A 25805-nucleotide genomic window follows, 5' to 3' on the forward strand; every position below is an offset into this window, starting at 1 on the left:
TTAAAGTGTGTCACAAAGAAAAAAGGATAAATGGTCTGATTTGAAAACGTCTTGTGATTTTTCAATATTAATAATAACAATAATGAACATTTTTATAGTGTTTTCAATGATGATTTTCTCAGAGTGCTTTGCAGAAATGGTAAATCACTAACCTCATATACCCATATTCACACATAACAGACACACTCACTTATTCAGCAGACTCACCAACTCATACACAAAGTAAAATACAGACACACATTGGTCCTTGCTCAGGGTGGCAGTGAAGTCTGTTCTCAAAAAATGTGTCTTAAGTTTGGACTTAAAGGTGATCAGAGAATCAGAGTGATGAAGGCTGACGGGTAATCTTTTCCAAGCTCAAAGACCTCTGTCCATAGTCTTTTTCTCAATGGGACTCGCAGAAGCTTGGTGTCAGAAGATGAGCGAAGAGGTCTTGCGGGAGTTTAGATGGAAGTGAGTTTAGATAGATACCGAGGACTGGTGCCACAAACTGCAAAATCAAAGTGGAAAGTTTGTAGGTCATACGGTCCGTGACTGGCACCCAGTGAAGAGAGTGAATGATAGGTGATATATGTTCTCATCTAGATGGTCTGATAGGTGATATATGTTCACATCTAGATAGTCATCAGATGAGGTGAGCAGCGTTATTCTGGCTCCTCTGAAGCCTGTCAGAAAGATACTTGAGAATGTCAACCAAAATAGAATTGCAATAGTCCAGCCTCAAAAGTACAAAGGCACGGAGGAGAGTTTTAGTTGATTCAGAGGTGAGATGATGATGAATGGCACAAAGTTCAAGGTAAGTAATTCTGCAGACATGATAGATATGATGAAAAGTCAAACTCTGCTCGAGAATGACACCCAGACTGCGGACAGAGGTGGAGAAAGGGAGAAAAGGATCACAGAAATTTCTTGAGACAAGTAGCAGTTCAGTCTTGTCATCATTCAGTTGCAGTCAGTTTTTGGAGCATCCAGGACTTAATATCATCTTTACATTCCTGTGTAGATGTCACTAGTCCAGAGAGTTCAGTGAGTGGAGCTGAGTGATAAAGCTGTGTATCATCATCAAAACTCACATGGGACATGGCATGTCTTGACAAAAAACAGACAGAGGGGAAGTATCTAACACAAAGAGTATTGAACTCAAGACAGACCCTTGTGGGACCCTATATCTCGGGACAGAAGAATCTAAGTATACACAGTCCATGAGATAGGACCGAAACCTAGACAAAGCAACATCATGGATGTCAAAAGTGAGCTCGTCTGTGGACTGTATTTGTATAGAATGGTCAGCAGAACCACATGTCCACATGCAGCTGACAAGTCTCACAATGCCAGAAATGACACTTTGTCATCGTCAGCACTGAGGAGCAGATCGTCTACAACTTTTAGAAGTGCAGATTCAATTCCATGGCCCTTTCTATTGACCCAAACATGGGGTCGACTAGCTGTGTATTGAATCATAAAGTGCACAACTCATTTATGCACGTGAAACAAAGTAAGATTAAAAAAAAGGATAAAATAGGACAGATGTCTACAAACCCCGCGTGAAACTGAAATGAGTTGTGTAGAGGAGGAAACAGGAGGAGCACGAGCTCAAGCACGTGTTGGGGCAGGCTCAGTAGCACACTGGGAGGTGGTGTACGTGGTTCACACTCCATCAAAATCACTTGCAGCTGTCCTCCCGCCTGAGGGGCGACTCCCCGACACTCTGTCGGCACAAATGCGGCGCCTTTTAAGTCACGTGACTTTATTCGCTCGCTGCACTTTTTCTTTCTTTTGTGTTAAGTGCTCGGGAAACATTATTTATTATATCTAATCTGTACTTGGTGGCATTTGCTGTGGTGCTGTTGTGGAGAAACACAAGTGTCTGCACCCTCCCAAGTCCCAACTTGTTGCCCGGCTCTCCGACAAATGTTATTGACCGACTGACTCAGTGTAATGTGTGTGTAATGTGTGTGTGTAATGTAATGTGTGTGTGTGTAATGTGTGTGTGTAATGTAATGTGTGTGTGTGTAATGTGTGTAATGTGTAATGTCTGTTGGCATTAGAGCCCGTGAACAGACCCTCATCTCTAGTAACTGGAGGTCTTTGCGTGCTGTCCATCAACTGTTGGCAAGTGAGTGTTTACTGTTCTTTGTCAGAGAGTTCAGCCGTTTGTCATGGTCACAACAAATATCTTTTTTTTTTTCTTGTATCGGGAATGTACACTGGTCGTGAAATTATTAATGAGCAAGTTAGTAGAAGCATTGCATCCATCACACGGACCTCACTGCCCTCGGGATTGTGACGGTGGAGGACATCACTTCCCGAGCGACGACGTCGATCTCCACGGAGATGTTGTGTCTGGTCGTGCTGTCCACCTTGGGGGCGCCACAGTCTTGTGCTCGCAGTGTCTTCCTAGTAGTGAGTAAATACTTGTTCTTAGCAAGTCAACGGCTGCGACACACCATGAGTATGTACTCATCAACAAATTCTCTGTCCTTCAGTTCCGGCAGGATATCTAAAGAAAGAAACACTCCAATTGTTTACATGTAGTGATTAACTGTACTCACTGGCTTTCTGTTGACACCTTTGGAAAGAGGACATGTTGACCTTGTTGATTTTACAATTGTGAAGTAGCCAGGACCACCGAGGGTTGCTTGTGATTGCGAGAGTTTTAGTTGCTTATTGTGAACTGAAGACAGCGATTCTTGAGGAGTGTATGACATAAATACAGGGACTGCAAGAGACAGGTGTAGTATGTGCTTGTGTTGTAAACATATGAATCTGACACACGTGAGAGCACCTGTGACAAGAATACTAAGGAAAATGAAAAAGAACCGCCGATTAGAAACTTTTGTGTGGAATACAAACAATCAAATTAATCTTAACATTTAGTGGAGCTGTCTCATGAAGGGGTAAAGTTTTTTTTCTGCCCGCTGTCTATCCATCCATCAAGTCAGTTTTATCGTCTGCCCTGTCACCACATCCCTGCTCGCCAACCCACTGGGGTCCAACCGGTTTGTGAGATGTGAGGATGGAGAAGGTCGTCTCCAGGCACTGTACTCGATGTGTTGCGACTATGGGTGTACATTGTAAACATCGACTTCTAAATTTCTTACCATAGAGATCAATGTCATGAACACTACAGGGAAGTCCATGTTCATCATAGAAGTGTCAAGTTAGTTCATAGTTTGAACAATAATTCTGAATAGTATACTCCTTGACATGTTTCTCGTACACTCCACTCAATCCAGAAATGACATCGAGGGACAGCTTATAGAGCTTTAGCACTGGCTTAGTTTACAGTGTGAGTGTTTGTGCTATTGTGCCCCCCTTTCTCTCACACACAGTAGACAGTATGACCCTAACTTAACCTGTCGTTAATACTTGCAGTGTCTAGTGGGGTACATGCCGACACAATAATGAGTCACTGTGCCACCCGGCTGGGTGCGAAAAGTTTTCTTTTTATGGCGATGCGCACCCCACCCATGCCACTTCACACCCCCACCCAGTTTTTGTCCTCCCCCTCCCCAGTTCCCACCTGGCAGCCCCCAGATGCTGCTTTATCACTGTTTGCCAGCTGTGAGACTGTGTAAACTTTCTGACTGTCCCAACTGCAAGCAGATCTGTCCCAGCCCAGCGATGTTGTGTACCTTATTTATTTTTCAATGAATATTTACTGGGTCTTGTTGTTAAACTGAGTTGTCTTGATGGCGTGATAACGGTAATTATTTATTGCATTCGCCTAACCCAACTGTTTTTTGGGCCTGGACCAAGTCAAGTTGGCTGAGCTGCGCAGTGAGATAGCTGATGACACTGAATAGGACACCGATAAATGCTGAAACATTTCCTGAAGGCACACATCGGATATATGTAGACTCTTTGTTTTTTGTTTGTTTTTTTTTTTTTTTGCATTGTGTTTGATGTTCTCACTTGGCTGTCCAAAAAGATTGTATCGCTTTATGCGAGCTTGAAATTGGCAATGTGACCGTTAACCTAGACTATCTCAACTAACATCAGACGGGACACCGTCCACCACCAGACTGACTATATACTCCTTACAATCCAGGGATCGTTGACATCCACTGAGAGATACAGGTAACAGGGGTTTTCCTTTCATAAAAACATCAGTTTCAGACCTTCTTTCCACCACCCTTTAATTAAAATTATTGAAAGTTTTAGAACTCTACCTCCAAAAATATTGCAGTTCTTATCGATCAGTAGCTTTGGGTAAACAAAGTACACAGCAATGTTTATTTGTTGATATTATTGTGACCTTCAACCCGGCCGTCATGTTATCGTGTGGTGTAGCCGGGTGGACCACCTTCACTGAGTTTGTCTCACAGACTTGATTTGTACGGTTTGCATAAGTTTTCTCGGTAACTTTTTCCCGTATTGATTTTATTTTCAAATATATCGATCTGTCGCTTGTGTGGGTGTGTCAAGAAACAGTGAAACGTTTGTACAGCCCTGACCTCACAGGTCATGTTGGCCAACAGGTGCTCGATGTTTGGAGTAAAGCCTCCCAACACACACTCTCTCTCTGAGTAACACTCTGTGTGTGTGTGGGACAGAAGATCCGTTGTCCACGTTTGTTGTGTACAGCAACCGTTTGTCTCAATTTGTTCTGTACAGTATTTTGTCCGCCACCAGAGGTAACACATATTGGAACGAAGAAAATAACGGACAAGCGCAGCCAGAGCGTTAATCGAAGTGAATACGTCTGCCTAATTGGGTGTGTCTCAGGTACAGGTAGGTGTAGATTTTGATCAGGTATCAACTGACACACACACTGACACACACTGATACACACACACCACCAATATCACACCACACATCACACCTCAATTAACCTCTCCAGCCAGCAAACATTCAGTACATCGTGCAGGTAGCAGGTAGCAAGCGCTGAAGACGGGGGACTATTCAACTCATCCACTCTCAAGGTCACCACTGGAGATCCCCCCACAAGACCCCCCCCCCCCACAAACACTCGCAAAGCAAACGTGAGACGGCGACGACCGCTGCGACCACCAGGTTGGGTGAGCGACAGCTGCGCAGCTCCGCTCGTGGCTTTTCGTGCAGCTTCGTCCGCTGAGCTGATCTGCGTGACAGCCTCGCATTTAGAAGGCCACGAGCGGACTTGTCACGGGAGGCAGTGTGTCACAACAACTCTGATACAACTGTAGTGGCTCACCGGGCAAGTGTTACAACCCAGTGCACAGACCCAGTGTTGCACCTCGTGTGAATCATTGCCCGTGAATGCGTTTCCTCTCCATGGGGGGCTAGCAGTGCTGGTGTACACCCGACATCCCCACCACATGTGTGGCTGCTAAACCGGGTCACCACATCCTTGATCAGCCAAGTGGCTTTGAAGCGACAGAACCCTTCGTGTAAGTATTGTTGTTGTTGTCCTACCTTTCATCGGTGGGACTTCCGTGTTGCAGCTTGTACTATTGTTCTGACTTGTTTAGGCATTACATAGCATTCGAAAGGTGGGCCATTCATTAGGTCTTACTCAAACACCGTGCAAAACGAACTTTTGAAGTTCTACAGGCCTGTGTGTGCAGGTACACAATCGGAGAAAATGAACTGTTTTGCAGATACTAAGATTGTTGGAAAGGAGATAACTACAAACGTTATTCTATAACCTTTAAGTTAAAAATACATCTATGATTTAACTTAAAATGTACATATGAAATATAATTCAGTGTACTTGATATTCTTTTATTGTTTGTAAAATTATTTGTAAAAGTAGGATGTTTCATTGGTCGGTTAAAGGAAAAGGCAAAGGAAATAGAAAGCTTCCCAGTCATATTAAATTGTTGATTCATTCATATTATTATCTCTCTCACACACACACACACAGAGACATGTATGTACAGAGAGATATATTTTTGTGTGAGAATATTTTTTTATCATTTTGTCAGGATGTGTTGATTTATATTACTTGGATTGTATGTGTCTTTTGCTGTGCAGGTGAAAATCATTTCTGTGATACATGAATATAACCATTAAATAATGTATAGCATGCAACTTGATATATTATTTTCATATGAAAAGATGCTTTTCTTATTTTTGGACAGCAAGACCAAACTTCATCAATGTAGACAATGGCAGCTGCTAGCAAAAGCCACGTAGATAAAGATAGCTTACCTGCAAATGGCCTCAAAGAGGCACAGCAACAACCTTACCATGTGTGTGTAGACAGCGCCAAGTTAGACCAGCCTTGGTTTTGGCCGGCTATACCAAGGTGCGTTTATCTTAATACCATTGATATTGTTATATTTCCAATATTTGTATCCAGGGATACATATTATTTAGGGGTGGTTTAGGGAAGGTATCGCAAATTGCATTGAGATACATTCAGTGTTGGTGTCCATTTTGGATCAAATATGTTGAGTACTGGTATTTGTGTTTATTCTAAAGACATATTTTCCTGTATTTTTTTTCCTCCACTTTGTCTCTGTTTACTTCTCAGATAGTTGGATAAAGATTTCAATATTCGGAGTGCCACGACAACATGAACTGAGCTATCAGTGTTAGACTGATGGTATCTATCATAGTTATGGACCTAAGAGGCACCGTTGTCCTATGGCTCTGGTCTGTCATTATGTGGTTTTCTCTTATTCAGGGAAGAAGCTGAGCAGCAGCTGGATGGGCGGCCGGATGGATCTTTCCAGATTCGGAAAAGTAGTGTAAAAGGAAATTTCACACTTGTTGTCAGGTTTGTCATATAACCATCTCAGTCACAGACTAGCTGTTAATGTCACAGACACTACTGATCAAGTAATAGACATTATTAATTATGTGCCTCGTGTTAATGGACAATACAGATGAATTGATGAACTGTAGCTATGAAGATGCTCATCTCTGTGGATACAAACTGTATAGGAACAATTAAAAATCACAAGATTCTATGGATTCCCTTTCCCTTTTTTTTGCAGGAAAAATGGTGATAATTCTTGTATTAGGATCATCCATCATAAGGGACAGTACGGCCTACCTCATTCAGATTTGAACTTTCCTTCTCTTTCCAAATTTGTGGAGTACTACAGAAACCACTCATTTGCCTCATTCAACAAACATCTTGATATTTGCCTACAAGATCCAGTCTTTAAGGTAAGTACATGAAACAGACAAGAGTGAAGCTATAGTTGGGTGTTTGATTTTCTCATTCCTTACATTATTTTGAATTCTCATCCTATTCTTTTTCTTTTATGGCTACATGTTCTTAGGGAGTATGTGGGTGGTGGGGTGTTAAAATGCCAAAATATTGTCTGTACTATGATGTTTCGAAATGTACAAAGTGCAAGATGCAAAATTCTAAATTTCTAGTCTGTTAACATGTCTCCCTTTCATCCTTATAATAAAGAAGTATATGTGAAGTCCATTTAAAAAATTACTCCTCAGTTTTATTAACAATAAATTACTGGTTCCAGTCAATTCATGAACTGGTTTGATTATTTTTGTACAGGAAATCAAGGCTTCTGGTGGCGAACAGTATGCAGTGTTTAAAGAGCTCTATGACTTGTGTCAGGAGGAACTGAGTGCTCATACTCGCTTGTCTGTGCTTGGCACTCAACGTAAAGAGCTTGACAAAGTAGGTGCACGCATGCATGTGTGTGTGTGGCTGTGCACTCATACATTCATACCTATGCACTTGTGTACTTGAGAACATTCAAATGTAGGTGGCTAAGTACGTTTGCAAACATGTATAATTAAAGTATAGACAGTAAAATCATTCAGCATTACAGCTGAAGATAAACTAAGGTTTTGCAGAATATAAAGGCACAATAAGAACACTGAGATTACATCCATTCTTGTCGCAAGTTAATTTGGAGAAGAGTATGTTGCCAGTTTTGGAATTTGTTTTCCTTCCTCTCACAGAATTTGTTTTCCTTCCTCTCACAGAATGTAAAGATGTATCAGGTGATGCTTCCAGCATTGCGAGTCGTTCAGAAAATGTATCACGAACAGCTGCGCCTTCAGGAGAAGGCAGATCCCTCCATCAGTCTGGATAATGGCATCCGCCTTGAAGACAGCAACAAGAACAGCCCAGAGAGTTCAGAGGCAGAAGAAGAAGAGGAGATTGAGGAATTTCTCATGAACCAAGACATTAGCATGGTCGCGCCAGAGGAGAAGGTTGTGGAGAAGGCTAATGAGAAGGATGTTGAGAGGCAACTGTCCGCAGAAGAGGAAAAGAGGTAACTTAACTGGAAGTGTTGGCTGCTTTTGTATCTTGTGCTATTCACACTATTGGCTTCTTTCATAACAAATATTTCTACAACCTTTGCTAGTTACATTGTGGGCATCTTCCGTAGAAAGTGATATTCTCATTACAGCTGTTACAACTATTAGTGATATTAAAATATTTGTAAAATTGTTCTGTTTGAAGTTATTCCTTGCAATTTTTAACTTAGTCTTGTAAAGTGCATATTGAAAAGAGTCTTCCAAAGGACATAACAAGGGATGGTCTCTCTCTAAATTCAGTTTAACAGCCAACACTCGTTTGATGATGACTCGGCTGTCAGATCTGGCAGAAAAATATAAAAGTATCCAGTCATGTCTGGAGGCGAATCGGTTACAGCTGCGTGACCTGGACACGGAAGTCAAGTCTGTTGAGGGCAGCATTCTCCGTATGGAAAAACAACACGAGGAGCTTACAAGGTGAAGTGACACCAGCTCTATTTTCTTGTTGATAAGAAAAATTCAGAAACTTTGCTTGTGTTGAGAAATGATGTCCTTAGGTAAGCATAGTTAAATTTTACAAAATCTCTTCCTTTTACTTAATAATAATAATAAGAAGAATAGAGACTTTATACAGTGCAATACCTCAGCCAAATGTGGACTCATTGCACTGAACAAGATACAAAATAGTAAAGATGTAGAATGAAGAACAATGTGAAGACTGCAGATGTGAACTGTATAGGAAAAAGTTAAAGTTTCTGAGTTGCTTTGTATGTTCAGAAGCCAAAGCAATACAAAGTTCAGTGCTGTCAAATAATGCATTTGTACTTCCTCTGTGTTTACATGCAGACAACTGGTGGAGCTTGGCTGTGAGCGTGAGTACCTCTACCTGGTGCTGGAACCAAGGGTAGCAACTCAGGAGTTTGACCGCAGTTTTTGGCTGGTCGACTGCTCACGGGAAGAAGCGGTGGAACGACTCCGGGGTTTTCCTCATGGTGCTTTTCTAGTCAGACCAAAAGAAAAACGTCAATTTCCATATGTCTTGTCTATTGTGTAAGTGCTCAGTGTGCTAAACATCTATTTCCTCTTCCACTTCTAGATGCTAAGTCACTAAACCAGCATTTATCTTCATTAGATACTTTCATGTCCTTGATTCTCTCAACACTATTAGTCTGTTATTCTGTAATGTACCTGTTGAAGGTTTCCAGGAAAGATTCCGTAAATATGATGTTGTAAATGTCATTAAATAGTTGAAGCAATTGTTTCTGTAGCTATTTAAAGATGCAACATGTGCTTTACACTTTGTTACAGAGTTGCTTCAAATGATGATGAAGTAGGAAGTGTCCAGCACTGCTACGTAGTTCATCCTCGAGGGCGAGGCTTTGGATTTAATGCTCCTTTAGCAGTCTTCCACTCCTTAGACCAGCTGGTTTTGCGGCACCAGTATGTCTCTTTGAAATACTATTTTAAGGACTTGGATGTGCCATTAGCCTTTCCAATTGGCTGTCAGGATTTGTTCAGACAATCATCCCAACCCGATGACTCTCGATCACATCTGACTGATGGACACTATGCAAATGCATCAGCCTTACAACTTGCTGAAGCTGAAGACAGCATAGAGGTGTGAGGACTTCAAAAGAATCCTGCAGAGCACTGGTAATGTTTTTTAGCTGAAAGGTGCAGTAATTGTGTTGTGGTTGTATAATGCTGATATTTTTAGAGTGGGAGGGGAGGTAATGATGCCTGATGAGGGGAAGTTCAAACCAGCCTTTGGGAGAAGACAGTTTCTCCCAAAAAGTAATCCAGTCATATGAAGATTGTTTTATACATGGAAAACTGCTTCAAGGGAGTGAATCAGAAGCTTAGGTGGTTAAAGTATTGGCTTATTTGTCGTCAGAATGTTGCTGACTTCTTCTTTGCATTTAAAAAAATCTTTATCGAATATTTCATTCTTGTATAAGGAGCTGTTGACCACATGGGAGTAAACATTCCCACAGAATGTTCACCTGCTTTTATTTATCTTGGCACTCTTGTCCAAGTTATTCTTGTGACAACAGACAAAGCATCTATAAGACACAGATGATGAGAAGGAACCCACAATTCTTTTGATTTACATAAAATGCTGCTGAATATTCATTAGCCAGTTCTTGTAATTTTATCCCAGAAACATCAGCCATTGGTCAGTTTGTATGTTGAAGAGGAGGAGTAGATTTTTTTTTCTCATTTTGAGGATTTAATCATGTTTTCCAGAAAAGAGGTAAACCACAGAGTTATCAAGGTAAAAGATGTGTGAAAATTTTGGTTTGTCAAAAACATGTATTCAAGGAGAAGCATAGAGTATGACAACCTGAACTGAACTTCAGAAACAAAGTGCATTAAATAAGCTTTCAAGCTGAAATTCTCCTTGAATAGAATCAGTGAGATTTGGTGACGGTTAAGTAGAACCACAAACTAATAGAACTATCTGTGATGCTTTTCTTTTTTTTTTTACTCAGTTATTGACTGTTCAAGCAGTTGTCATTTATCGAAAATACATAATACAAAAAAATCCATTCAGGGCAGCTTTATGACTTAGTGTCTGCATTTATAAACCACGTAGCAGATGTAAATGATGCTTTTACACATCTTTTAAGCAGTTGGCAAACAAAAGAGTGCGAACACTAAATTGAATGAGATGTAAATCAGTTTATGGAAACATTAATTCATCCTTGAATGCACATGAAAGCAGCTGAATGGCCATGCTGTCAGGAATAAGTCTGTTTTTCAGTGGCCAAGTCAAATGTTTGAGCGAGTGTTTATAGTCTGAATTGTGCATGACTGTGTATGTGTGCATGTGTAAGCATGTTCTGGACTTTTCAGCATGCTTGTATACATATATTCTATAATTTTCACTGGAACATGAATGGGCATGTATCCAAATATGTTTTCATTTTCTGTAAAATACTTATTTACTTTTGTCATATTTGTTCATGTGACCTGTCTAGCCAATTTTTTAAAGATTTTTTTCAGATTTAGGGCATGCTCTTGGGGCACAGGATAACAATTAGTGTCTTCATGTATAAGATATGATTTGTTTTCATAATCTTAATTTAACTTGTCATAGGGTCGGTTACTGAACTGTTATGCGTCTTACAGCAGTCAAACCATAAGTGTAATAACAATAATTGCCTTATAGTAGCATCAGGATTACTTTCACATGGTGTCACTTTAAAATCGGAACAATATGCATGACTTAAATCACATATATCTCAGGGCTGTTGGCTGTCTGCCACTAACAATTCTAAGCCTCTTGCAAAGTTTAGGCTGTAAGGTCACACAATTTAAGAGTTCAACATCTTAGAGTCAATAAACAGAAAACACAACAGACCATAAAACTTGTGCTTTTGTATCTGTCAACATGAGGGTTCGTATGATCTGTTCTTCTTGATGTTTATAATTGGAAGTGAATTTGTGCTTTGGCCTCATTTTGTCTGCAAGCAATAAAGCAGTTGATGCTTTAAAGACAAATTTGGGTCATCTGCAACAGAAAGCGTTCATTGCAGATAAAAGCCATTTTTTCAGAGAGAAACAAACTTAAGTGCAATACAAATATTACTTTTCCTGCATTAGCATTGATGTTTTTGCTTCCATTATTTTTTCAACTTTTATGATGTATGTTAAATTTTATACAGCGGTTTCTGTTCTTGAATTTGCTAGAGTAAGATCATTAATGTTTTTTTCTTTCCTACTTGATTTGATTGTGTTGTCTCCATTGTTGAGATGTACTGTATTCTACTTGCCAGTTTCCGTGTCTATTACTACCTGTACATATCTAGTTCCCGTGGCATTCTAATTAAGATTAAAGAGGAGTATAGCTAATTTCTTGACCAAAAACCACCTGTCATTTACAAAATGTCTAGACCTCATTTTTCATGTCACAAAAGTAGGTTCTCATGTTATGATAACACCTCATTTGAATCTTGATACTTTCTGAGGTATCAAAATTATTCCACCAATAATTTTCCTTTCAAAATTTAGAGACAAAGTCAACAAGCATCTGTATTGCAATCTATTCCAACACCACAAGTTTACCTGTGGACAAATTTGAGCTAAATTTACCTTTTTTGTTTGTTTTTTTTTTTTTAACAAAGATTCTCCAGATGAAGTCGGGAGGAGCCAGTCTTTTTATACATAATTTTCAGTGTGAGGAGCCAACTTTTTATACATAATTTTCTTTGAACTTTGCCTGAGGAACGTTTTTTTTTGACTTAATATATAGTGAATTTTTTTATGGAACTCTTGAACAGGAAGAGGGAAATATGAACTATGAAATGAAGCAGAGTTAATCTTTGTTTTTAGATTTCACGTGGCTAACATGCTTTGTAAGGTGACAAAATTTTGGCAAAAGCTCTGAGGAAACAACTATTGGTGCATAATGATTTGATAAGGAATAAGTGTCCTCCCTACTCAAAATAATATGACACATGATTAAGCATTAAGACAGGTCAGCAGTCCCTGAAAAACATGCTAAAGAATTTGCACATAAGAATATTCCATGTTTTTTATACTTTTATTTTTTTCCAAAAATTTTGAAATGTAATGAAAGAACAGTTGGTCTTAAACTTTTCGGTGCAGTTTATATTCATTTTAAAATAAGAATTTAATGAAGATTTTTATCAAAATGTGTATTCATTGTTGACATTTTATGTACATTTATGTACAAAAAGCATGAATCAGCAATGCTTTTGCTTCAGCCACCTACATGCGTTCAAAAATGACAATTAAAAATGGAATACTTGAAACATACAACCAGTACTGCATTTTACATGACTGGGAATGTCGTCAATCTGTGCAAACCAGGAATATAGTAACAAAAAACAAACTAACATTATCTGTAAATTACATTTTCAGTCTCCCACACATAACCTTACAAATTAGGCTTCCTTGTACAGAAGTATTCTAAGAGATGATTGCAGTTCTTCAAATTATTCTTTGGAGTACTGAATGCAAAACTTTAAAAGTCTCTACAACATGCAGTGATGTTTTTCAAGTTTTTTCACAAATTAGATTTGGTTCACCACTTGACAATTGTTCTTGGTTTGCATCATCATCATCATCAGAAACTGCCCAAGGTTTTAGAAAGTTATTCTGTCCGTACACTGCAAATGCTACAAACTGCGTATTCTGTTGCATAGAATGTGATGATGCCGTTTCATTATCACTACCTACATTCCTCTTTTGTCATGAAAAACATGTGATAACCACTGCTTCTCAAGCTGACATAGTAGTGATAATACATAGACAAAAAGCAAAGACTTTACATGCTATTAAAAGTATGGATGCTTTTCTTGCTTACGTAACACTATGTACCCTGTTTGCAAAACAATTCATTCCCTTTGCATAGGAAACAGGACTTGAAAAATTCTCTCCCAGAATGCCCCGAATTATACCATAAATATCTATATACACATAAAATCTCAACACAAGCATTAAAGCAAGGAGGAGTTCAGCTTGGTTCTGTTCTACATATGGTCCATCCAGAATTTAACACACTGGGCCTGGGATAGTGATCTTTGATCACTTCACATCAACACAATAGCAGTTGTAATATCAAATTACAAAGTACGTGGCCCAGGTCCAGTGAGTTGAGGATACAGACATGTTTATCATTTACTTCAGCAGACTCATATCATTTTAAAGATCCAATACAGTGCTGTTATTCTGACAGTGCCAACCTGTTCTTTGCTTCAAATGCTGATGAACGTGCATGGGAGAGTTGGAACAAGTATCAACTGCTCTCTTCATAAAGGAAACATCTAACTAAGTGAAAGATCATGGCCAGCAATTAAGTATGAAATAAGCATGTACATTGAACTGCAGGTTTCTAAAATCAAATGAAAAATGAAGGAGACTTCTACCCCACAGAACACTCAATTTTCTTTTGGACAGCCATTAGTATCAAAATGTTTTACATGATTGATCCTCCGGACAACAAACTGACAAAATGAAGGCAAATCTTATCCTGCACTTTAAAAATCTCTCAGCACTAAATCAAGGCTCTTTCACATTCAGTTCTTATAAAGCATGAATCTCCCATCGATTGGAAGAAATAGGATATTAATTCTTTTTAAGGCTGGGCTTTCCAAAACTGTGTATATCCTTATCAAAGGCAAAGGTGCATCAAAGCAGAAGTATCATTAAAATGTGTAAAAGGACATTAACTTAATATGTTAAAATAAGGACAACTGATTCAAATAATTTTTGTAAAATGCTAAGTGATGAGTCATCATTTTGTCCTTTCAAGTTAACAAAAGCAAAACCATCAGCACAACTTGTACTCAGATTCTTACCAAACGAAGCAAGGAAAAAGAGTAGCACAATATGAAAAAAAGTTCAAGTGATTGAATTGAATTTGTTACATTTTTTTGAAATAAGAAATGTACAAAGGACACATAAAAGAATGCACACCAATGAAATATAAACTTGCAACAGAATTCAACTCAAAATCATGTTAAAAATATTCTGATATAACCTTTTAAAGGGATTTTCTCATAAGCAGGTGAAGTATCTACTTCACATACACAATACGTTTTACATTGTTACAAGTTACACCAAAACTAGTATTACAATACAGCAGTTGCAAATTTTTCGGATTAGAATTCTTTTCAGAAACAGTCCTGTGTAAGGCAAATTTGGCTTTCGTCTTGACTTAATGAGCAATGTTTCTTAAAACTACTGGTAAGGCCTATGATTAATTTTAATTAACATCAGTTTTAAAATGAAACAAAATGTTCACAAATCTTTTTATAATCACAGCTCAAACTGCATAGGGAGCTGTCTTTTACTGACTCCATTTCTTCTTTCTCTTCTATGAACAAACTACAGTTATATTTTTCAGTGTTTTCAGTCTCACAGGTGGTAAAACTGAGATCAAGTCAGTAACTTAATTCTAGTCAAGCTTGCTTGTTGAGCGTCTAATGGTGGTATAACGATTTAAATAACGGGGAAAACTTAACCTACATATGGGCTCACTATACCACCTCCGACTGGCAATGTGCACATTTCAATTGTAGAAGCTACCAGCAGCATGCATCATTCAATGTTTATGGATTTCCTGAATGAAAATGACATTCAAGTCATGTTAAACATCATATCTTAAAAGGAAACATATCAAGGCACGTGAAGTTTACACCATAAAGGCTTTTTTTTTTTAAGTTAAAAAATGAGAATGATTTCATGATGAAATGCCCAGGACATCTTGCATCTCTACATACATGTGATTTGCTACTGGGTCTTATTAGACAGTTGTTAATTTCAAAATACCTAAATGGTGGAATCTTGTGTTTTAACAGTTACTCAGAGGCCACACTAAGTGCACTTCAGTGTAGTTTGTAAAACAAAGCACACACAAACTGGTGTGTGATACGTCAGTGGAGCACGAATTTGCCCATAAGCGCTGTTAACATCTCAGGGATATGGAGCACAGCCCCTGGCAACACAAACTGCACAAGAGAGCTGCTATCAGAATTTGCAAGCAGGGTCGAGTTTGAGGGCTGATAAGGTAGTGCAAAAACTTTGATACATAATTCTTTTGTATCATGTTCTCCCTCTCACAAAACACTGATTAAGAAATACAAAGAGACCAACTTTATACAGTGTTATCAACATGAGAATTCACACTGAAGGGCTACATACTGAGATCAGAATTGCCAGATGATAAAAATACTTCACACAATTTTTGTACAGATAAATGTCTCTCCTCTTCTTTCTCTCTCTCTCTCTTTCACTCACAGAATATTCATTTTACTTATGAAAATGGAACACCTTTATATAAGGGCTTACAAAGGACTGTACATTTGTTGGTCCCCAATAACCAGTTGGCATCCAGCGTTCAGACAATTACAAAATTGTAGCAATAAATGTAATTCACTTACTTGCCGGTCACTTTGTATATTGATTAAGCAAGATTTCAGCATTTAAACAAGAGTTTATCTCTAATGGGAAGACGATGAGACAGGTATAGCAGGAGAACACAATCAACAATGTATGTACACATAAGCATTCAATAAATCTTTTTTTTATACAGAGATCTTTAATAAGCACTGGATGAATGTTTGTGCTCATCCCCAAAAATAATTTGTTATAAAACAAAGCCCCATGAAGTTGGACTAATATTTCTTACCATTCCCAGATTATCATCTTTGAAAGAGGAGAGAGACATGGTTCATTTAGAACAATTCTTCTACTTAATGTCTGGCATGGTTAAACTCTAAATTTAAAACATTAAATTTTCTCTTACCTGCATAATCTCTCATGGTGTATCAATAGTAAAACCATAATAATAATGTTGAAGGTTTCGTTTGGAATGCAACCACCTCATGATGCTCACAACTTTTTTAAAATTTCAGAAAGTATCGTAATAATAAAATAAAATTCTTTAGTCCTAACTCATCCTGTTCTTTCCATCTTTGTGAATCGAAGCACTGAGTGCCACTCAAAAGCTGATGTGGACCTGGGGCAAGGATTACCCTTGAGTTGTATCCCTTTGGTTTGCAATCTTACTACTGCACCATTGATTTTTAATGGCAGAGGCAGAATATTAAATTATCTCTAACTTTTTAAAAATAAATGTCATTTCCCTACTACCTAAGACAAACTTCTGTACTTTACATGAATATTAGTCACACTGTCAAACACATTGTCTGAATATGTTAACTGTGCTATGAAACACTCTGTAGCATCCTGTAAAATGATCCAGTCTGTCTCCGCAAGACAACAAATTATAGTTTCCTCCTTATCTGTTTAGCACATTTGTGACAACATTTCAATAATCAGTTCTGGGAAATAGGATGGTTGATAAAAAACACAGATTCTTGTTTCAGTTCCCAAACCAGACGATGTTTAATTGCTGGTGGATATGTTTGTGCATATGACGAGATATTTTACTTTCCGAGTTCGAGTTAATACAGGTTGTCTCGAAAAATGGTGATCGAACAATGGCTGCCCAGTTTGACCTCTGAGAATGATTGGCTATGTGTACATGTCAATAGCCTTCAGTGGCCAAGTAATTCATCAAAAGTTGATCAGTGTGAATATAACATGGAATGTCTCATCCATTTTTGACTGGTCTTGAGCGAAGCAGAAACATACTGAGTTAGAGTGGTAGCCCAGCTTTAGTAAGCAAACAGAAATAAAAATACGGAAAAAACAAGCAAATATCCCACTAAGCCTAATGCATTGTTCACCAACAAACCCAAAAATGGTTCAGCATGACATGATTTTTGGTGGCCTTGTGATGTCCACAAAATGTGTGACGAGAGCTGATGGCAGATCAATGTTTCAACTTCGTGATATTTTGTAGAGAAGAATATTGCTCGAGTAGATGACTGCTAATTACTTATTACAGTGGGCCACTTCTGTGAAACTTTTGCTGTTTTGTATGGTGGTAAGGGAAGTCCTTGCAGCACAATGATGACTCAAAGAAGTTGCAATGCATCGACACACTACTTGATCAAATGTCAAGCACATTAGAAGGGCAAATGACTTTCAATCAACTCCTCTTCGAACAAAACAAGGAAACAAATTTTATATATCTGCTCCCTCAATATCCACCAAGTTCTTCAGCATGGACCGTGCAAATGCCATCCGATCGACAATGTCAGCCTGGCAGCCTTCATGGATTATGTGACACAAGTTGTAAGTTTTTGCGCACCGGGCAGGGTCGATGAAGGTCACCATGAAATCACTCTTGACGTGACTCAAGATGAGCTTCGTGTGGTCCTCAAAAAAGTTAACCTGCAAGGGGAAAATGGAGAAGGGGAGGAAGAGGAAAAACAAAAATTAATTATTCATTTCTATGAATGGAAAATGTCCTGAATGATCATTCAAACATACTACCTCATCACTGTTCACTGTTAAGGTGTCTGATTAATAAATATTACATATGCTGTTATTGGACAAAAGTGGCCATTGTTTATTGACGTTTAAGTACAATAAAAAGAGGTAATGATATGAAATTTTCAAGGGAAAAATTAAACATCTAAGAGCAATTTATGTGATGAAAGGTATCAAATATGGTTGAAGACTTGGGTTTCTAATTATAATTCTTTCTCTGTACTGTCTGGCCTCATTTGTCATCTATGCCTTCTACTTTAATCTAATCTACTGATTGTTGATCATCTCTGATTTGTTAAAATTAATCATATTATTTAAACATGTCTTCTCAAACACTTATAATCACTTTTCAAATTCAAATATTTATCAGTGAAAGTAAGTCTCGACAGCAGAAAACTATGGACTAGATTTTGCACTATCTGTAAGCTGGACGCATGTTGCCAACATGAAAGTCTGCAGTCATAGACTGTAGTTCTAGAGTTGACACATACCTGCAAGGTCCCATCACTGAGATACAAGACGATAGCTTTGGTAGTACGGAACCATTTTTTGAGATAAAGTGAAGAAGGCCATCCAGGGTCAGAATGCTGAGAACATTCTAGGTCTCCGCCCTGTGGACACAGATTAAGCTACATGAAATACCTGTAATGCATGATTTTAAATGTTTACCAACCCATCAATCACAACATAACCACATCTGACATACTTCAAAATACAACATTATCTGTAGGGGCCACTACTTTGGTCAGGCCAATATTTCTGAGCAGATGTCTCACATGCACAATTCTTAAACTTGGTTTAAAATGGTTCTGCTGGGGAAAAGGGGGAAATCTATAACGGTGCTTGCTACGGTATTTCAACCAGGACCTTGTCCCATCCAGAAAGAAGATATGTGCTGGAAATTTCAACCCATCGCCACACATACCTGAATAAGGTGCTCATCCATATACCGAGCAAAGTATTGTAGCAAAGTTGTCTTGCGGTCAAGCTCGTCTGGTACACTGTCCAGAGTAAATGGTGTCAGCTTGCCTGTCAAGTCACAGTACTGGATTGACCTGTGCATGAAACATGATTGATTGTAAACACCTGGACATGAAGTTTCTTATGCTTTTCATATTTATATGAAGGAGTTTATTTTATTTTTTATTTTTCATTTTTTTAAAGTTCCCACATTTCTTTACACCTATAGAGCAAGTACAATATTAGAAAACTGCTAGAGCTAAGATCATCTTGCAAGACAACAAATGGTTGGTGGAAAACAGTGCCAGTTATTTGGCTTGTAGCCAGGGGCACACAGTGGGGTTAGGACACATGGCAAAAGTCAGCCTACCATGATTTTAAAATAAATCACAATCACAAATGAATTGCCAAAGGTTTGCAGTAAACTGCTGGCAATGTCCTGTTGCTAATCGATTTATTTACGGCCTGCCTACCTCTTGACAGCCAATATGGAAAATACAATGCAATAATAGTAAAAAAAAAAAATGTTCCCGCACCGTCCATCAGGTGACATGAGGATTCTCGATGTATCATTGAAAAGGACACCCAAAGCATCATTTGACAACTGGAAGCCAAATCCATATTTGTTGGAGTAATCCACCCACTTCGTCACCCAGACTATGTTGCTGTCAATCACTGGGGATGGGTGCAGGCGACAATCTGTTAAAAAAAAAACCATCATTTTAACTCTTGTGCCTTTGTACCAACATGGGCAAATATAAACACTTGAAAAAGACTTTGTTACACCAAAATCTGTATTGAGTAATAAATGGCTGTCTGTACCCAAACATAAAGAGGCCATTATTTTAGGGCACAATTGGATGTATGTTCTTGCTTTACCTTTTGGCATATGGTCCAGGCAGGATGAAAGGACATCGAGCAATACGGCTGCAGATCCCTGCTTTGACTGTTCTGCACACGCAAAATGAAAGAAAGATAATAACAAATGCTTTCTTTTGAGACCGCAAGGTACCACATATCAATTTTGCACTCCCTCCCAGTCATTTCATTATTTCAAATTCACATTTCTAACCTCTTTGATGGGGAGAGTCCGTACTGTCAATAGACATGATGTCTGAGGTCACTTCCTTAGACACAAGCTTCACAGTTGGAGTGTGGCTATCGGACACTGGTGATTGGCGTGTTGATCGCTTCTCAATTACCTGTTCAAGAAAAGTAAATAAATTCAGCACCTGCACGTCAAAGAATATATCAACTGGCTGAAGCTCGGACTCAAACTTCTTTTCCAGCTGCATACAAATATCACAGACTTCTTCTATGACGAATGAAAAACACTTAGTTGTAATGTTAGAACTTCAGCTGCAGTGAGAAGATGTAGCACCATGCACAAGATGAAGTGGGGTTGACTAACCCTAACCAAGCACCACACTGACTACTACAGATATTTTGATCAAATTGAATTGTGTTTTAATGTGAATACTTAAAGTAAATCATTATGTTTTATGATGTATTCAAAATGTTTCCATCTTACAAGACACATACCTCCAACTCTTTTTCTTCCAAAAGATTCTCTGAGCATGAATTGAGTTGCATTTGACTTAGTGCATTACCCAGTCGACCCATGGGATCAGACCGTGATTCATTAGGGAATGCATATGACATAGGTCTGGAAGCAAAATAACAATCACCAGAATGCATCAAAATATTAGATTATAACTAGGTTTGTCTCAAACACATGTTTATACAAAACGCTTTCACTTGGTTGACCAGACGTTGCTCTATAGTTTTATGAACTCCGATAAAAAGCTGCTAGCCTTCTAAAGTGGGTAAGTCCTTTGAGTTTTTTTCCTAACCATAGCTTTTAATTGCACAATTAAACTACATTTCAAAGACATTTAATGATTGTATAACCTGCTCTCTTTCAGAAAATGGCACTTCATAAAAAGTCCATACTAAGTGCCCAGCACAAGTTTATTCATACCATTTGTTAAAAATAATAATACAGCTGGTAATATTCATAATAATTGATTTAACTAATTCACTATAATTCCTTTTAGAGCTGGAATTTTACAAGTTTTTCTTAAAGGTAGAGCTAGACTTGAACCATTCAGCCAGTTGGAAGTGAGCTGCCAGAGACAGACTTCTTAGGGCCATACAAATTCGTGTCAGGATGTGCCCATCTTTTCCTGTCTGCCTTTCTCTTGTAAACCCTCTTGGGTGTCAGGGACCCATTTAACAGCTGGGTCAGTTGGAATGGAGGTACTAATCCCATGGGTTACCCAACTTGCCTCTGGCTTTGAATACTAACATTTGGCTGTCCATTTATCATCATCCCCAAAGGAGGCACGTACACTCTCTCTCTCTCTTATCCTCTCCTCTCTCTCATGCACAGATCAATCCACTGTGATTCACTATTCACCAGTTTGTCTTGTGTGATTACTGAGCCGTTTGTCTTGTGGTGTGGTTACTGTGCTACTCACCGGTTTGTCTTAAGGTGTGATGGAAACTTTGGCGCAGAGGTACAGCAAGATGGAGACAGGGTGCGGGGCAATAACCACAAGTGAAGAATTCATCAGCCATGATTTCACGCAAGAGAGGGCGTAGTTTTGGGTCGCTGTTTAGACATCGTCGAATCAAGTTTCGGCAGGGAGCTGACATGGATGACGGAAGCACATAACTATTCTCTGTGATACGCAGGTAAGTTTCTTTCAAGGTGGTGGTTTCAAAAGGTGGTCGCCCAATCAATAAAGCATACCTTTTAACACAGGAGAAACAAATAATTAGTAGACTTTGTCTATTAGTACTTTTAAGGTTACAGTTTAATGACCCAATTAACAAGTAAATCAGAAGAGAATGAATAACTTTAAAATATTTTTATTCACATTTAAATCTGCAATTTTATTACTGTAAACAATATGATCAGTTGTCCTTAGGATGACATTCAAACTTTATATTAAGCAGTTACAAATGATCCGGGATATATATCTAGTTTAATGTGTTGTTTTGTCTTTTTTTACCTCTTCTGTCACAATAACTGGTATCAAATATTTGTGTGTGTGTGTGCGCTTTGGAGTAGCTGGTGAGAGTGGGTGGGTGTGTGAGTGTGGTGTGCAAATGAAAGTTAGAGAGAGAGAAAAAGTAAACAGTATGAAATAGGCATCTGCCTTAGTATCAAGGAAATAAATGCTAAAGGATGAGATTGAAAGAGATAATAGCAGGACGAACGGCCATTAAAAACTCCCAGGACACAAAAGTTTCTTATTCCTTGTGTTGGTTTGATAGCACAAAACAAGGAAATATACTCACATTATACAGCCCACTGCCCAAATGTCTGCTTCAAAACTATGCCCCTTCTTCTGCAAAACTTCAGGGGCAATGTAATTAGGAGTCCCACATACTGTCCTGGAACAATCCAAAAGGGTACAATTTACTTTCACTGATTATGATCAGTGAATAACTTATTTGAATAACTTATGTCCAGAGATCCTTGCTTTCTACACACAATCTAAACTTATGGTGGAAAGAAAATCATAAAAATCTTTCTCTCCTTCTGTGTCATCAGTTGCAAGTACTGTTGTGCAAAAATAGCAATCACAAACATCAATAATCTACAATATTTAGCGATGTAAGTTGTATTTTCTGTTGAGTACGCTGTTTTGACACTTTCCAATGGTTTAATAGAAGAAATTACATTTTTCTTTCTCCCTCAAAGTCCACTCGCGTAGCCAGTCCAAAGTCTGCAAGTTTGAGGTCCATGTTCTCGTTCAGCAGCATATTGCCCAGCTTGAGATCTCGGTGGATAATGCGGTGGCCATGAACATACTGCACTCCCTCTACCAGCTGCTGCATGTAGTAACGCACTTCTGGTTCCGTTAGACATTTTCGGTGCTTCAGCACATGCACCAGTGACTGTAGAAAGTCATCATAATGATCATCATTCATTATGGGTGGGTGCAAAATATTTTTAAATGATTGTGTTAAGGCAAGAGAAAAACAGTTTCAAGTATAACAAAGTTATGGTCTATGAAGGTTGATAAAGGATACCTCAGGGAAGAATGCAGTTCAAACATACTCCAACTTTTTAATCCTAGTGCTATAGACTTTCATCACATGACGTGATGCTAAGTTCAAGTTCCTAAAACTTGTACATACCTCCTATATCCCCAAACAGATTTAAACTCTAAATGTAGATGTCTAAGACATACACCATTGCATGTAATTACTTTCATGTATTAGAATATGTGCAGGTGTAAATATTAGTTTTAACACCTAACGAGATGAATGCTCAGTTCAAGAAAGTCTGTGCAACACATCTCCAACCCCAGATGATTGATGCGCTTAACCTGAAAACCTAAATGAAGACCTCATAGCATTTTTGTAGATGTTGCACTACCATGAGCAGGAAGTGTCTGCAACATAAAACCTTGTTATCAGGGGCCAGTGCAGGCAATTAGTGTTGAGCCCCCCTGTATCCCACACACACTTCTTGCACTTAGGGCATGTGTACTGAAAGCACTCTTGTTCATTTTGAAACATTGAGAACTTTTAACTGCCTCTACCATCTCTGTCCCTGGTTACTACTTTCACAAGGCTTAAACGCAAAATTTTATGTCTCTATTTATGTCTCTATTCTGATTTACTCCTTTTAAACCCTTTGACGTCTGTACTTCTGACAAACTGGGGTTATAAACATAAATTGCTTGGTTTCCCATTCAAGCAATGCATATTCAACTTCCGTAGCTTGAATCAGCTAAGCTTAGAAACTTCCACAACTCAAATAATTTTAAACCAGTCAGCATGTTGAAACCATTAGAAAATATGTGAAAAGTGTAAAATCATGTACTCCTCCCCCATCAACCCTGCGCTTCCCATATTCTCCTTTCTGTATAGGAAAAACGTGTGAACTGCCATCACTTCTGACCTGAGGAGGAGAGAAACATGCAGAATGACATTCGTTCATTGACTGGGTCGCACGAAGATGTACCCATGAACATTTTTTGACTCACTGTCATCGACTCATTTCTTTTAAAAGAAATGAAGAGAAATTGTTGTCAGATGTCCATAACAGACTTTTGCTGGGAACAATGATGCGCGAGCACATGCAGAATTAAAGACATGTTCTTTTTTCAACAAACTTTCTGAACTCAAACCTTCCGTAACTTTTTTTTCATCGATCTCTTGAAGTTTCGACTTGTAGAAGTTTGACTGTACTTAACTTTAATATTGTGGGTATGTACATTAACTTTTTTAAAGTCACGTGTCTGTCAACCATCCCTTAAAATCATCTCTCATCATTTGGTCATGGGGCTTTACTGGATACAAAAGACCAGGTATGTGACTGAAAGCTGCCAGACAACAGAACTTCATCACCTAGTTACAGGCCCATCACATCACTGGTGTGCTGCAACCTCGACCCTGGGAGTGACCTAAGAGGGTTGAGCGAGCGGATTGCATAAGCTGACCTTCGTCTATGGGTGACACGACTTTTGGAGACGAAAATCTCATGGTCACAACTGCTAAGCTCCTTAAAAAACAACAACAAACAAAGAAAACTTTATCCTTCCACCCACATTTGTCCCTTCTTTATATTGCTCCCATCCCCCCAAAAATCTCTTGAGCCTGGGCACAGCTACAAAACATGTCCGACATCCTACATGATCTCAGCACAGCACGACTGTAAAATGCCATGAAATGTCAAAGCATCTTCGTCTCCGGCCTTTACTAATCGTCCACAGCAAAAGGTCGACATTGCCCGCCATTTCCTCCTCTTCTCTTTATCTGAGTTGGCACAATGATTGCTCAACATGACTCAATGTGCTCAGCATGACTCAGCATGTCCATCTAGAATTCAGTGTGCTCAACATTGATGATAAACTGCCAAACCACTCTCCCCAGTTTTCATAGTTATAATCTTGTTAGCCCTGGTGCTATTACTTACAGTCTAGACTTGTCATTTACATTCAAACCTCACATAACTTACATTTAAAATAAACTTTATATCACAAAAAGCTATAGCCACAGTTAGTGCATCTGTCAGTGTAAGTGTGAAACTATGATACTTTGTCCACTGCCTTAATCTCCTCATCCACCACAAGACAGGGATCGTGTTTAATTTTTTATTTTCCCTGGTCATTAAACTGTAAGATACAAAAAAGTGGGCATTTAGAGTTGTTGTCATGTGTAATGGGATGCAATTAGTTTTTAATACAAAAGGTTTGTTTGTGAGTTGGTGGGGAATGGAGCTGATGAGATGAGTAAAGGAGAAAGTAAAGGAAGTGAGAACACTGCCTGCCAGTCAGTGCTCACCTTTCGGCTGCAGTTCTCCAAGATGATGTACACGTTGTCATCGTCTTCAAAGTAGCTGATGAACTCCACCACGTTTCTATGCTTGAGGTCTCGTTGCAAGTCCACCTCACGGAGGATCTGCAAGACATCAGACATTTGGTGATGTTTTACATACAACGACAACTAAACACCAAATATGCACGATCAAAAATATAATGAATGACATAATAAACATGAAGGAGTGTCGCGACACAGGGTTTGGGTTGCACTGTGAACCCACTTAGTGCCGTGAAGCAGATGGGAGTGAAGGGGAAGAACTATTTGGTGCCATGCAGGCAGCTTTATCTTTGACAGCAGCAGCTCCCCGACTCATGTTACCTCCAACCACAAAAGACCTTCTGTCAAGTGGTCAGATGGGGGCCAGTGCTTGTCCTGTATGCCAGGACAGCAAGAGGAATGAGTGCATCATGCAAACATGTTTGCACTTGTTTCACAGACCCGCGTGTAGCTGTCAAATA

The 25805-nt window shown here is 38.8% G+C and overlaps 2 protein-coding genes across 4 annotated transcripts in view; one reads left to right on the forward strand and one right to left on the reverse strand.

Moving 5' to 3' along the window:
• The first annotated feature begins 236 nt into the window (after window positions 1–236).
• LOC112573127 (phosphatidylinositol 3-kinase regulatory subunit beta-like) lies at window positions 237–11538 on the forward strand. 3 transcript variants are annotated; one of them, XM_025253192.1, is made up of 10 exons: window positions 237–4080; window positions 4618–4734; window positions 6066–6232; window positions 6614–6706; window positions 6927–7101; window positions 7457–7582; window positions 7894–8186; window positions 8473–8649; window positions 9019–9222; window positions 9481–11538. In XM_025253192.1, the coding sequence occupies exons 3-10, from the start codon at window positions 6093–6095 to the stop codon at window positions 9794–9796; spliced, it is 1524 nt and encodes a 507-aa protein (XP_025108977.1). In that variant the 5' UTR covers window positions 237–4080; window positions 4618–4734; window positions 6066–6092; the 3' UTR covers window positions 9797–11538. The 3 variants fall into 3 exon arrangements, with proteins under 3 accessions (XP_025108977.1, XP_025108976.1, XP_025108978.1); XM_025253191.1 differs by lacking the exons at window positions 237–4080; window positions 4618–4734 and adding an exon at window positions 4755–5372; XM_025253193.1 differs by lacking the exons at window positions 237–4080; window positions 4618–4734 and adding an exon at window positions 5407–5549.
• A 741-nt stretch (window positions 11539–12279) lies between these two features.
• The window catches only part of LOC112573623 (serine/threonine-protein kinase PLK1-like), a 40725-nt gene continuing 27199 nt past the window's right edge, over window positions 12280–25805 (reverse strand). The window contains 12 exon segments of the mRNA XM_025254157.1: window positions 12280–17943; window positions 18534–18653; window positions 18968–19097; window positions 19539–19701; window positions 19882–19953; window positions 20075–20204; window positions 20545–20668; window positions 21483–21555; window positions 21558–21757; window positions 22309–22404; window positions 22694–22911; window positions 25309–25425. Coding sequence (XP_025109942.1) covers window positions 17734–17943; window positions 18534–18653; window positions 18968–19097; window positions 19539–19701; window positions 19882–19953; window positions 20075–20204; window positions 20545–20668; window positions 21483–21555; window positions 21558–21757; window positions 22309–22404; window positions 22694–22911; window positions 25309–25425 — 1653 coding nt within the window. The 3' untranslated portion in view covers window positions 12280–17733.

Source organism: Pomacea canaliculata, linkage group LG10, assembly GCF_003073045.1.
Source record: "Pomacea canaliculata isolate SZHN2017 linkage group LG10, ASM307304v1, whole genome shotgun sequence".
Classification (NCBI taxonomy): Eukaryota; Metazoa; Mollusca; class Gastropoda; order Architaenioglossa; family Ampullariidae; genus Pomacea; species Pomacea canaliculata.